We start from the raw sequence: 13,968 nt of genomic DNA, 5'->3' as shown, positions 1-13,968 counted from the left end.
ATTAAAACATGTAGATGGAGAAGTAAATCAAAACATTGGTGGAATTGCTTTAACAGATCTGGGTATTTCAGCTTTTTCCTAAATGAAGACACTTCCCCTGGCCCCGACTTAGAACGTACACATCAAGGTATTCTTTCAGAATATAATGCACTGTTGTGGAAAGCACACTAAAGCAGGTAGAGGACCCCAGAACAGGCCACTAGAGTCCCAGGTACGAATCTGTCCCTGAGTCTGCATCCCCTCTGCCTTCCCTGCAGGGTGGCTGAATCAGACAAGATAAAAATTGAGAAGCCGTGTAAAACAACTTCTATGATAGGTATACTTAACAGTGCTCACTTCATGCCAGACCCCGTAAACTCACAGAAACCCGTTATGGTCAGCTGAGAAGCTGAGGCACAGAGAGGTCAAACAGATTGCTCAGAATCCCAGAGCAGTAGAGAGACTGGCTGTTTCTTGTCCTTTCTGGGCACAGGAGCAGAGCTAAGCTCTCTTCCCAGCCTTCCTTGTGTTTAGGTGCACTGTGGTCACCAGTAAAACAGCAGACACACAGGCGCCACCTCCAGGCCTGGCCCATAAAACTTCAGACACGTGACCCACATGCTGGTTTGCACTCCACAGGCTCAATAACGGTGACAAGAGCTCCTCAGACGGCACTTACTGGGACGGCAAAGCAGTAAAAGCTAAAGAGCCTGGACCCCCAAATCACTGCGAGTAGAAAGCTCCAGCGCTAACCAGAAACACGTATACACTTTACCTGAGTGAACAACAACCTATTGTATTTGAGCCATTATATATTTGGAGTTTGTTGTCAAAGCAGCAGTTACCCAAATGAATTCAAATACTAGGACCTTGAAGTAGGTACTATCCCAGCCAAAAAAAAAAAAATTCAGGGCTTCCCTGGTGGCGCAGTGGTTGAGGGTCCGCCTGCCAATGCAGGGGACGTGGGTTCGTGCCCCGGTCCGGGAGGATCCCACATGCCATGGAGCGGCTGGGCCCGTGAGCCATGGCCACTGGGCCTGCGTGTCCAGAGCCTGTGCTCCGCAGTGGGGGGGGGGGGGGGGGGGGGGGGGGGGGGGGGGGGGGGGGGGGGGTGCGGCAGTGGGAGGCCCGCATACCGAAAATAAATAAATAAATAAATAAATTCAAACTATGTGGCATTGGCTTAGTGGCCAGTGAGAAAATTGGTATCGGGAGCTGAAAAGTTGGAAAGCCATGTTTCCCAGTGGCAGATCATGCGGTAAACCTGCTTCCTGCGGTAACGTGAAAGGCACAGCCACTGCAGCTCTAGAATGTTCGAGAAGAACCAGACTGACCCTGTGTGTTGGCTTTTATCTCCCCCTTTAGCAAGATGTCATTCGTGCCTTCAGGAAAGAACTGGCCGGTCTGCAAGCAGAAATGAAAGGAAATACAGTTCAGAAATTTGGGTCCTGAAAGCCTGGGAAAGCTGACTACTTCTAAATCCCAAACAGTAAAAGATGTTAAGACTGAAAACGGCTTTGAGCAAATGCTCAAGTCTCAGCCCCAAAGCAAGGATGAAGGATGTGGGCTTCCTCCCGCCACCCCCGAGCTTATTGTTTTAACTACCTTTAGCTCAAGGTAGCTGCTCTTAGGCTGACGGGGTAAGGAAGCAAGGATAAAAATTACTCACATCTACGTGGATGGACCTAGAGTCTGTCATAGAGTGAAGAAAGTCAAAGAGAAAAACAAATACCGTACGCTAACACTTATATACGAAATCTAAAAAAAAAAGAAAAGAAAAGAAAGTGGTCCTGAAGAACCTAGGGGCAGGACAGGAATAAAGACACAGACGTAGAGAATGGACTTAAGGACACGGGTAGGGGGAATGGTAAGCTGGGATGAAGTGAGAGAGTGGCATGGACTTATATATACACTACCAAACGTAAAATAGATAGCTAGTGGGAAGCAGCCACATAGCACAGGGAGATCAGCTCGGTGCTCTGTGACCACCTAGAGGGGGGATAGGGAGGGTGGGAGGGAGACACAAGAGGGAGGAGATATGGGGATATATGTATATGTATAGCTGATTCACTTTGTTATAAAGCAGAAACTAACACACCACTGTAAAGCAATTATACTCCAATAAAGATGTTAGAAAAAAAATTACATCTAGTATATCTAGTAAAAAATTTTCATTGTGGATGTTTATTGTGGATATTAGCACGTAAAACTGGCTGCAAATGGGTTAGAAACCCACAAAGTTTTTAAGGCCAATGTATTGCCAAAGAAACAATGGAATCAGACTAAAAAAGTTTTTCGCTCTTTTGAGTTTTTAAATAACCTTCAGACCTCTCAAACTTGTACTGGTAGAAATCAGGCCTTGAAAGCTATGCATTCTCCAAGGAGAGGAAACCGCCCATCACCTCCCCTAGATGAACCATGGAGACCCTCCAAATTAGAGCCTCCAGAAGGTGGAGCCACAGTCATGAGAACCATGCACAAAAGAATTCCTCCCAGAGACAGAATTCATATGCCTTCTGGGTTTTTAGAGTAAAATTTCAACTACCTATCAGTTATTATTCCTTTCCTACAGTAAAAATGATAAAGCATTGCAAGATTATAAATGTTTCTGACACACACACTTAATACAGACCTCCTTTGATGGTTAACAGATTCTTTTATTAATAATCAAAAAGCTTCACACTTACAATATGAAAATAAATGCTTCTTTAATGAATAATTAAATGAAAACTCTCCAGGACCTTACAGGATTTTTAATATGTACCATGTGTACCTTAGAACACAGGGCATTAGCTTGCTGGGATCATTAGGGTATGACTGAAAAAGAGAGACAGTAATTTATAAAACAGTTACCGAACAGCTTTCCCAAACAGTAGTTCCCCTGAAATTAAAACAGGAAACAAAATTTGTATTTATACCTAGTTTTAGATATGACTGACAACACACATCAATCTTAATTTTATGATTTTGATGTTACTTTTTAAAGGCACTCCACAGAAATTCAAATCTCATTTTAGAATCATGAATCTGAGGTGTGTAATAAAGTTGTAACTTCTCAATATCAAAGTTTAATTATTACACAACAGTTCGAGCAACAGATACTATTTCACAGACAGTATTTGTTCTGCATCCTGTTCCCCTGCAGCACCAATCATGCTACGATTTTCGAAGCACGTCTATGACTAGAGCAGGCACTGCTGATTCAGTCACAAAAATCCTTCCTGGGTGAACAGTACTTGCTCTTTCCAGAAGAAACGGTTGTTTTACCTTTTCTGTTTCTTTTCTATTATGAAAAACAGGGCTAAACAGAATCTTATAGAGTCTCATTTTCTGCTGGATGATTAAAATCTCTACTCTGTATGTTATCTTAGTCTCTTAAAATCCAAAAGTGCAGTGGAGGACAGTATGCTTTCCCTTGTTCGCACATGATACAATCAAAGCAAAAATAGAGTCCCATAGAAATTTCAACATTGAATTTTTTTTTAATCTTAAAGCTTAATGAGAGTCCAAAAGCTTTATATAAGTCAGTAGTCTCTGCATATCTTAGTTCATGATCTAGAAGACTACTTGTTTTCAAAAGCCCATCTTTCAAGAAGGTCCTATTTTCTCAATGGTCTGTTTACAGAGTTCACTGCCTTGTTTATAATATATAGGCATATATATATGTGTGTATAGGATATATGTAAGCAGCGGTCACACAGCTGCCTTGTTTATATACCCAGGCATATATATGTGTGTATAGGGTATATGTAAGCAGCAGTCACACGGCTCTCAGTTGTGCCCCCATTAAAGCCATTTTACTGTGGTATAGAAAGGATGGCAATCATAGTCTCTGAAGTGTTTTCAATCCACAAGCACACACACATACACAGTTAACACTAGTCTCATCAACGCTATCGACAATTCAGAAAGCCTGAATACTTTTCTAATTGAATTCTAAAAGAAAAGTGCCTTGAATTTAAATTTTTTTTTAAACTTCAGTCTTCAATATTGAAACTGCTAAGTCACTCCATTTTTCCATGAAAAAAAATAGGATAATAAAGTTAGGGGGAAATTTTTTTTAATGAAAAAATAAACTTGAGAAAACACCCTGTTACTAAAATAGGTTTAAGAAAAAAACCTACATAGAGAAAATATTCCAATAGAAGGTAAAACCTGTGTGGGGTATCAGAATAGCATTACCTGTAATCGTCAGATCAGAAACAAATGAAATCTTCAGTGACAGAACTGTAAAATATATTAGGAAATGTCCAGTTGATAAAAAAGGAGAGAAGATGATGAAGAACACGGAACACCTGACACTGTGAAGCCAAGTACAGAAAGGACCCTGCTGCACTGAACAGCTCCATTCGCAAAAACCCAACAGGAATGGAACTCGACTGCCCTGTCACTATATTAGGGATACGGTTTTCCCTTTATTGGAAAAACCAATAAAACAATATAAAGCTTCTATAGCGATTGTACATTTTCTAGAAGAAACAAAAAACATCAAAATGGATGAAATAACTCAAAAACAAATCTTTGAAAACAAATGTTCCTCATAGAGGCATGCTCCTGGCTGCATCCTGAAACCAATGTGTCTTTCATTACGTGGCAATGCAGGCCCTGACCCAGGTCTGGTTCTCTTGAGAGGGATACTTCATGAGCAGGCCCAAAAGAAGAGGGGCAAGTGTCTGGCCGGCAGATTTGTGGCCCATCCCTATCATTGACTTTATTAACTAGGCCCTAATTTGTCCACTTTGAGCACTTAGACAACACACATTTCTATGTCTGAGGACAAAATTTCACAAAAGTCTTTTTCTGTCCACAGAAAAATTCAGAGGCACTACTATTTCCTTCTCATAATAAAGCAATTCGCAATTAGCAATCAAGTTATATATATTTTTAATGACAAAATGGTTAGTGTTAACCCTGTAGAACCTGTGATCATAAGTAACTAAAGACCACTGGGTGATATCCACCCGAAGTAATACTGGACAGAGGATTACTTACAAAAAGAGCAATTTTCAATAGAAAACTGAATACTTCCCTTGGGAAATAAATTTAGTATTTTATTATTAAACAAATGGGGCAAAAGACCAGATTTTCTGTAACTGCAATAGAACAGGATTAGAAAGGCTTCCTTAGACACCCCAACAGTATAGGGATGAAACATCCTTCATGGTTTTATGATGAAAATTATAATCTCCTAACTATTATAGCTCTCTGAAGAAAATGTTCAATCAAAAGATTAAATTATACAAAGCATTTAACATTTTCAAACAGTTGCCTAATAACAAGCTTTTAAAAGAGATTATTCACAGCACTAAATTATGTTTCTCAAATATTTGAATAAGCCACACTCAGAAACACTACGATGGAGCAGCTTACTGGTATACGTGGTTCTCTGCACTACTACAAACATAGTCATAAAGAGCTTGATGGTCTCAGTGTAAGGCTGACGTTTCACTTTTTGCAGGCCATGTATCTCGCAGCTACATTCTCCCAGCTGATTACATTCCAAATGGCTTTCAGATAATCAGGCCTGACATTTTTATACTGCAGGTAATAAGCATGCTCCCACACATCAATTCCCAGCAGTGGAATAAGACCTATTGGAAAGAAGGGGAAAGAAACAAAAGCCATGAATTTCACTCTACAACACTGTATCTTCTCGCTTTCAACTTTAATTATCCTATGCACACAAAACTACCCTTTACAACAGTCTCATCCATTTTTCAGTTTCTTATGTAAATAGGAAATTTGCATAAGAATAAATATCCTAGAAAAAGATTTTAAACTTTACTCTTTGGAAGACAATGCGATAAACAGTAAAAGTAATTAAAACAGACTTGGGAAAATCAACTAACCACAGTATTTTAACAGCTATTCTTAAAATATCAACAGATTTATCTAAGAGCCAATTCTCAGTGGTCCTCACTAGGGGTCTCAGGAACGGTGTGTTCTCTTTGTGGGTGTGGCTGAGGACCTTCCAAAGGTGTTGAGCATTTGGAGGAGTCTATGGAAAACCTGCTCTGCTCCCCTGGGCTGATGTTAGTCACAGAGAATACAAAGCGTTTACGATTATACACATGTATAGCTGAGTCATTTTGCTGTAGAGCAGAAATTAACACAACACTGTAAAGCAACTCTACTGCAAATAAATAAATAAATAAATGAGCGTTTATGAGACATAATAAAAATTAAGTTAACAAGGAAAACTGAGTAAGGCTTAAGAAAAAGATACATTATTTAGTTTCTGAAAAGTGTGTGAAGAAGTAGTTAAATCTATAGAACATTCATTTAAGAAACCTCTCCAACTGAAAGCGCTCCTCTAGGAAAACAAGCATCAACCAGCATGTCTAAATCAATTGTGAGGTGCGTCACTAATAACTTATAATTAAGGGAACAAAATTTATACATGATTTTCCCCCTAGATAAATCACCGTAACTTTCATTTATCTTTATTCCAATGGGCTTTCTTCAAGCAGGAGAGAAGAAGGTGTTGCTAGGACTGACCTGCCAATCACAGCCTCCTCGGTCAGGTACCTGACTCTTAGAGCACTCAGGGCTCACACATCTATGGTTGCTTTTCCAAATTCTGTGGCATCTCACTTTCCGTAAAGAGCTGTTTAGATTCTGGCTAATCTGAACATATCCAGGTTAGTGAGTCACGTAAGCAAGTCTCCGGACATGTGTAGAGGTAGAAAATATGGCTGAGACCTACTGCTGATTGATGCTAAGGTATCACCTCACATCAAAGTTCCAGCAAACTGCTGGATCCTTATGACTATTTCCTAAAGAGCTTCTACTTCCATCTGGCTCAACATAAAAAAGGATTTGGTGAACCCAGCCTGCAGCTTCTAAGCCCAATCTTTTCCTACACCAAACAATCCTCAGGAAGGTAGATGTCTGGAAACCTGAGCTCTGGTCCCAGTCTGACCACAGGTACTCAGCAGAGGAGTTGAGAGGCCAAGCTCTGAAGTCAGACTCAGACTATGTGTCTTTTCCTCCTTCATGTTGTTTATCTAATTTTAGTTTTTTATTCTAGTGCATATAATTATTATGTAGGCTGATACGAATTCTCTGTCAAATGAAGCAGAGTTTATGTTTAAAACATGTTTGTTAATGTATCTGTAAAACTACACGTGCTCATTTTATAAAATATCAAGGACTTGGAAAGATTTTTGCCCCCACAAGACTCTGGGTATCATCTACTAAGATCTGTTCGATTTAGTACGTGCTCAGGGTAGGTTTAAACACTGCTAGTCTTCCGTATTTCACGGTAAATGCTTTATAGTGAACCATCTCTCCCGAATAAACGTGTAATAATTCTTAAGCCTAACCTGTTGTTCCTTGCAGGGGATCCTGGTTAGAACAAGCAGCAATCTGTAAGCGTCCCTGTTCCTTACTGAAACCGAGCCAACCCCAGCCTGAGCCTTGGACACCAACAGATACGGCGGTCAACTTCTCCTTAAAGTTCTTGAAGGAACCAAAGTCATGTTTGATGGCTTCCAGCAACTCCCCTATTAAAAAAAAAAAAAAACCCAAAACCACTCACAAATGAACAGATGGCAACAATTACAATAAAATATTTTATTATATAAAATATAGCCCAATATTCTTGTCATATGGCCCCAGACACAACTAGAAACACATGGAAAACACTACATGACCAAGTGAGCCTACAAAACAGTGTTATTCCTGTCCTGACACCAGGGTCATAACATCTCACAATTTTAATTTACATGTTTGTTGCTGAAACATGTTAGAGGGATTTCTTCACTCACAGTGCTGTTTCCATAAGGAAAGAAATAATATTTTTCATTAGCTTTCTTTTTTCCCATGAACAGAAGATTTTACTTTGACTTCTACCCTACCTACTCTATGTTTCAATTTGGGAATAAAATGTTATGGGTGAGATTTGCTTCTTCTCCAAGGCAGCCTAGATCTTTCCTATCTCAATTATATCATTTTAAAAAGAGTGATGTTGGGGCTTCCCTGGGGGCGCAGTGGTTGAGAGTCTGCCTGCTAATGCAGGGGACACGGGTTCGAGCCCTGGTCTGGGAGGATCCCACATGCCACGGAGCAAGTGGGCCCGTGAGCCACAACTACTGAGCCTGCGCGTCTGGAGCCTGTGCTCCGCAACAAGAGAGGCCCGCGCACCGCGATGCAGAGTGGCCCCCGCTTGTCACAACTAGAAAAAGCCCTCACAGAGAAACGAAGACCCAACACAGCAAAAATAAATTAATTAATGAATAAACTCCTACCCTCAACATCTTAAAAAAAAAAAAAAGAGTGATGTTGCCTATTAATGAACTAAGGGTACACTTTAAGAGTTATCACCCTTTTTATTCTGTAGCAATACAGAATACAATTCGAGACTGAGCACATCAACTAGGCCCAAAATATCACTTCTCTTACTTTATTGGCTTAAAAGTAATCATCTATTATAAGCACAAATGGTGGAATAAAGCGGTACCAGATAACACAAAATGGCAGAGTACCAAAACCTGTTGGCTGAATACAGGTGTATCTGGTATTCTGGTAACTCACAACACCTCAAAAGTATTAAGTCACGGTCTGAAGACCTAACTCAGAAAAAAATGAATTGTCCAGCTTCCCATACTTATTCCCCCATTCATCTTTACTTCCAAATGAAACTGCTTATTTCAAGCGCACAAGATGCCTTCTAGAACATGATTAAAAACAAAAAAATGCCACAGAAACTTAAGGTACGTGCCAGAAGGGCAGAAACAAAGGAGGAGAGCTATATTTACACCCCACACCTCCCCTGGGGTGGGGAGGATAATTAAAGTTCTGGGTCTCTGTGTGCTCCACAGGAGGTCAAGTAAACAAGCAGTGGACAAGATCACCGGCTCCGTACTCCCTTGTTACCTGCAGTTGTCCTGGAAAACCTAATTTTCTGGGATAACCGACTCTTTATCAGTTAGGAAGAGTAGTGAACAACAGCACAAGGCACTATTCTATAACAACACTTCATTTTTACAACAGCCCTATTATCCCCATGGCATACAGATGAAGAAGGTAAGGTGCAGGATGGCTAACATCTTGTCCCAGGGCCTAGAGCTAGTAGGTGAAAACTCATCTTTCCTAAAAACGAAGTTTCTGAGTCTTTCCCTAACGTACAGTACGTTTCAACCGAAAGGTGACACTGTATGTGATACTGCGCGTGTGTATAAAATCTGACGACATAATTCCCTGAATGTATTCTCCACTCTTGCACGTGTCCCTTTGAAAGTTACAATTTTGTTGTACTGCTTGCTGTGAAAGACATGCCATTATGACACCTCAGGGAGAATTAAAGGTAACTTAAGAAAGTCAAGTCATTCCTATCGTGTACAAGACGTAGCTAAGGTTGCACCAATCTCAACCAACCTGCGGGTTCTCCGCCACCGTTAGGGCTCAGATTTGTCCAGAAAATGCTATGATTGATATGGCCTCCGCCGTTGAACTTTATTGCAGGCTGTAGAGCTACCTGAGCTGTGACATCACCTGAAAGGTTAAAGTAAAAACACGTTTTTTTTAATTCTTACTTTTTTGACCATTCTATACACTATTTTCTTTTTCTTTGTAAAACATTAGATAATTGGACCATTGTAACATCCCTATTGGTCCCCAAATTTCACAATTTCAAGACTCTACCCAAAAAAAAACCTTCCCCAAAATATTTGTCCCAGTGGATTTTCAGTTCAATTAATAATGTACCAAACAACTAGTGAGAAGCCAGCAGGGGTGGCAAAGCTAGTAGAAAATTCACTCCTGGGCTTCAAAGAACTCGGGTTTCTTGGGTAGAAAAGATTTCAGTAAATGAAATAAAAAGAGAACAAAGACAGAAAATAGTGGAATGCTATAAAATAGATGGTTCCGTATACAGACCACATGGAAAATGCTCAACTCCCATTTTCTAGATAGACAACCATTCACTGGGAAATACTTCAACGTTACATTAACAAAAAACTCAACTCGTTCAAAACTGAACCCCTGATCTTCAACCCCAAACTTACTCATCCAAAGGCCTTCCCCACCTGAGTGAGTGCCAGCTGTTTTCTCAGGACATCTTTGATGACGCGGTCATTCTTCACGCTAGTCCTCTCACACCCCACATCAGCCCACCAGCACACCCACCAGCAAAGCCAGCTCCGGAAAACACCCAGAACTTCACCCCTTCTTCCTGCCTGTGGTGCCACCAGCAGCACCTCCGCCCCGCACTCGTGCCCCTGTCTCTCACTGGTCCCCTGCTTCCACTCCTGCCGCTACAGTCTATTCTCAACACAACGGCCAGAGGGCTTCTCTAGACCCCCACTGATCACGGCATACGTCTGGTCAAACCCCTCTGCAGGCTGCTCTTCTCAGAGTGAACCCGAAGTCCATACAGTCGGTACACAGGTGCCCATCATCCGACCCTCTGCACCTCCTTGCTGGCCCAGCTCCGGCCACCACGGCCTCCTGGCGCTTAGGCGACAGGCCTGGCATGCTCCCGGCTTAGGGCTTCCACTGACCATTGAGGGCTTTGCTGGAACACTTCCCGGAGACAGTCTCATGGTTCACTCCCCCATTTCTCCTTCAAGTCTCCACTGAAACGTCAACCTCATCAGAAGGCTTCTCTAACCATAATATAAGATGGGCAACCCCCGCCCCGCGTCCAGACCACTTCCCCTACTTTGTTTTTCTCGGTAGGACTTCAGCCCCGGCACACTCCATATTGACTTGTTCACGTGTCTCCGCTAGGAGGAAGGCTCCAGCGAGGACAGGACTTCTGTGCACTGCCGTGTCCCTGAGGCCAACAGACTGCCTCACGTGCAGCAGGCACTCATGAATGCTGAACGGAGTTCCACGGAAAGAAAATTCTGACCTCTATACTTAAAAAGAATGTCATATTTGAAGCTGTTTTTACTACCTTGCTAAACATGGAGGCAAAACAAAATATTTTTCTTGATGCCTTCAAGAAGCTACAGACTGACGGAACTATTAGGAAAAATGGGAATTCCCTTATTCAGTTAAGTATTAAGTTCTTATGACTCACAAGATACCAAGAGGCAAAGTGAAGGGCACAGAGAACCACTGAGATCTCTGCCCTTGGGTGGCTTACATAATAGCAATACAAGTTCCCTATTTCTGTTGTTGGGACACATGCCAAGAACACACGTTAAGAAATGTCGCTTTCTAAAAAAAAAACAAAATGTCGCTTTCTGAAACAATAAAACCTCCAGTTTTTAGCAATTCAGAAAGGCGGAGAGGACCAATGCTATCTGAATACACAGATAATCTTTGAGAGTTCTGTTTAAGATGTCAACTTTTGTTTCGTTGTTATGTTTATAAAATAACTTTCTGACAGATCAGTGTTTCCCTTACTGATTTTTCTTGGAGAATCACCCTAAAAATAAATGCAGGCTTTATATTGTTTTTTAATAAGTCAACAATAACTAAATATTTCTAATGGGAAAGAAACACGTTTCTTGAGAACTAGTTTAATCACAATCTCTTAAAGTTTACTTAATCATTTTTAAAATTTTAATAGAAATTTGGGGGGATTAATATCTGCTTTTAAGAACACTTTTCTGAAGCTCAACATTTTCACTGGCTTCACGGCCAATTTTCTCTGTTGAATACAATAAAAGTTAAGTACTTTTGTTTGAAAAGTATTTACATACTTAAATGCGGTAAGACTGATGATGTTATTTTCCTTACTTAAATGCGGTAAGATTGATGATGTTATTTTTCCCAAATTTTCAAACATGAAAATTTAACTCCTTAATGATTTTTAAAATTATTTTTTAAATAAAAGAAAGCTCTACAGACATTCATTAACTTATAGGCAATACAGTACAATATAATATAGTAAAGCTTTTTTTCCATTGGCTTTCATTAAACAAGCAAAGCTTTGACTGCACAAGAAAAGGACTGAAATTAAGCTGTTTTTAAAATATTGAAGAGAAGGGTTCACGGATGTCAGATGTTGTCATCCAGGAAACAGTTTCACAATTGGGATTTATCCCAGCCTCTCCCCATTACCACATTCTTCCCGCATTTGTTTTGTCCTAAATCACAGAACCTCTTCCCGTACTCTGAACCTTTTCCTTTACCGTACTTGCGGTCCCTCTGATGATCACAAGTAAATCTTCCAGAATGTGGTAACTTCCTCTTCTTTTTGTTTACCTATTACCTCACACACAGACTGAAATACTACATTTTTCCACTAGATGTCCCCACTCAACAAGATGTCACAGTCTAAAATTCACTCAAATTTCACAGGACTGAAATTCGATAAAAACATATTTAAGAAAAAAAATACACTTTTAACTGAGCAGTTTCAGCCATACATATAGCCTGGAAACACGTCTGTCAATTATTCCCCTCGTGCAAACCACTAACATCACTAACATTAACTAACAGATTCGAAGTGTAATGCTATTTTGTACAGAAAAGACTTAGTACTCCCATACACGCCCCCAGATGCAAAACACGAAAAAAGTCCACGCACGACTGGTTTTGTCACCTGAGCTCCTTTAAAAAACAAATACCAACTCCGTATTATACTTTCACTTAATTCCAAAGATTAGCAAATAAATACAAGCCTGTCTCAGTTCCCCCGCGAAACGGCTCTTCTTGTGAATTCTGCTCCCTAAGTCAACGCGCGAACACGTGCAGCGGTCCTGCTGAAAGCAGGGATGGGGCTTTACGCAGATCCGCCTCGCCGCCACGGTTCCCTGTAACCGGTTTCTCGAAGTACGGCCGCCCGGAACCCACCCTTCTCCAGCGCCTCCCGATATTTCTCCTCGGCGATGTTCAGGTTGTTCACGTAGGCCGCGTGGTGCTTGCTGTGATGCAGCTGCATGATCTGCGCGTTGATGTGGGGCTCCAGGGCGCCATAGTCGTACGGCAGGTCGGGGAGGCTATGCTTCCGCCGGGAGCCCAGAGCCCCCAGACCCGGCACCAGCTTCCTGCTTGTGCTGGAAAGACAGCAAACACAGCCCGATCGGCTGACGCGGGCAGCAACCGTTAAGCCGCGTGCCCGGCTCCGCAGACCCGGCTAGAAGGACCCGCGCCCCTGGGGGGCCTTCCAGTCGTTGGCCCCCTCGCTGTCCAGTCTTTGCCATTAAACTAGCGCTGCGGTCCAGCGCCTCGGCGGCACCTGGACGCGCTCAGCGGACACCTGCCCTCAGGCCCGGCGTCTCGCCACGCCCTGCGGCGCCGGGTCCCCGAAGGTGCCCTGGACCTCGCGGGGCCGGCGCGAGAGGGTAGGCAGAGCGGGAGGCGGTGGGGGACAGCGGCGGCCACCGCGCCGACCCGCCGAGGCCACCGCCCGCACCTCTTCGCCCGTAGGGCCGGGGCCGCGCCCCCGCTGCGCACACCGCCCGGCGCCTCACCTGCACGCCGCCCGGCACAACATGGTGGACGCAGCCCGCAGGCCTCTTGGAGCTCGAACCGCACCGCCGCGCTGACAGCCGAGGACGGCCTTGAGCTGCGCGCTGCGCAGCAAGTACACCGCCGCCCCCCGCGGCCCCGCCCCCTGCGCCCGCCTCGACCCCGCCCCCTGCGCTCGCCGCTTCCAACTCGGGGGCACAGGGAGCGAAGGGCCCCGAGCCCGCGCTCTGGGCCCAGGGAACGCGAGGAAGGGAGACTCGGCACTTTCCCCAGCGGCCAGACGAACCGCGGTGCCCCCCTGCGCGCTTCTGGGCGTATCGCCAAAGGAAAGGCCGCCGTCCCCACGCCGTGTGAGATGGTCCGGCCCCAGGCTCCGCCCCACGAAGGTACCGCCCAGCGCTGCCCGCAGGTGGAGACTCAGCTTGCGCCTGCGTGCGAGGGAATTGTTGGGAGCAGAGTCCCTGCAGCTTCCCTGCGGTTTCGGTGGCGCAGCCTCGGGGTCCGGTGACCTCCCCCCCCCACCCCCGGAAGAAAGACTCGTGTTTCCCTGAGAGGCCTCGGAGCGCCCCAGCGGGCCTGTCAGGTCCCCCAGGAAGGCGGGCCCTGGCGCTGGTATGGTGT

At 43.5% G+C, this 13,968-nt stretch overlaps 1 protein-coding gene across 1 annotated transcript; it reads right to left on the bottom strand.

Annotated features, from left to right (window-relative positions):
* Positions 1-4,750: 4,750 nt before the first annotated feature.
* SOD2 (superoxide dismutase 2) lies at positions 4,751-13,425 on the bottom strand. The gene is made up of 5 exons (XM_065889107.1): positions 13,350-13,425; positions 12,730-12,932; positions 9,358-9,474; positions 7,305-7,484; positions 4,751-5,570 (listed from the first exon to the last, which is right to left on the bottom strand). The coding sequence occupies exons 1-5, from the start codon at positions 13,370-13,372 to the stop codon at positions 5,425-5,427; spliced, it is 669 nt and encodes a 222-aa protein (XP_065745179.1). The 5' UTR covers positions 13,373-13,425; the 3' UTR covers positions 4,751-5,424.
* Between the last annotated feature and the right edge of the window lie 543 nt (positions 13,426-13,968).

Source organism: Phocoena phocoena, chromosome 12, assembly GCF_963924675.1.
Source record: "Phocoena phocoena chromosome 12, mPhoPho1.1, whole genome shotgun sequence".
Taxonomy (NCBI): domain Eukaryota; kingdom Metazoa; phylum Chordata; class Mammalia; order Artiodactyla; family Phocoenidae; genus Phocoena; species Phocoena phocoena.
Note: the sequence above shows the minus strand (reverse complement) of the source record. Positions and strands in the feature narration are given on the sequence as shown.

Bases quoted from the DNA above. Each gene is read 5' to 3' on its own strand.
- SOD2 (XM_065889107.1), bottom strand. From the start codon at position 13,372: ATGTTGTGCCGGGCGGCGTGCAG. The intron at 12,933-13,349 runs GTGAGGCGCCGG...CTGTCTTTCCAG, and splicing joins TTGTGCCGGGCGGCGTGCAG to CACAAGCAGGAAGCTGGTGC. The intron at 7,485-9,357 runs GTTGGTTGAGAT...TTTTTTTAATAG, and splicing joins CGGTGGCGGAGAACCCGCAG to GGGAGTTGCTGGAAGCCATC.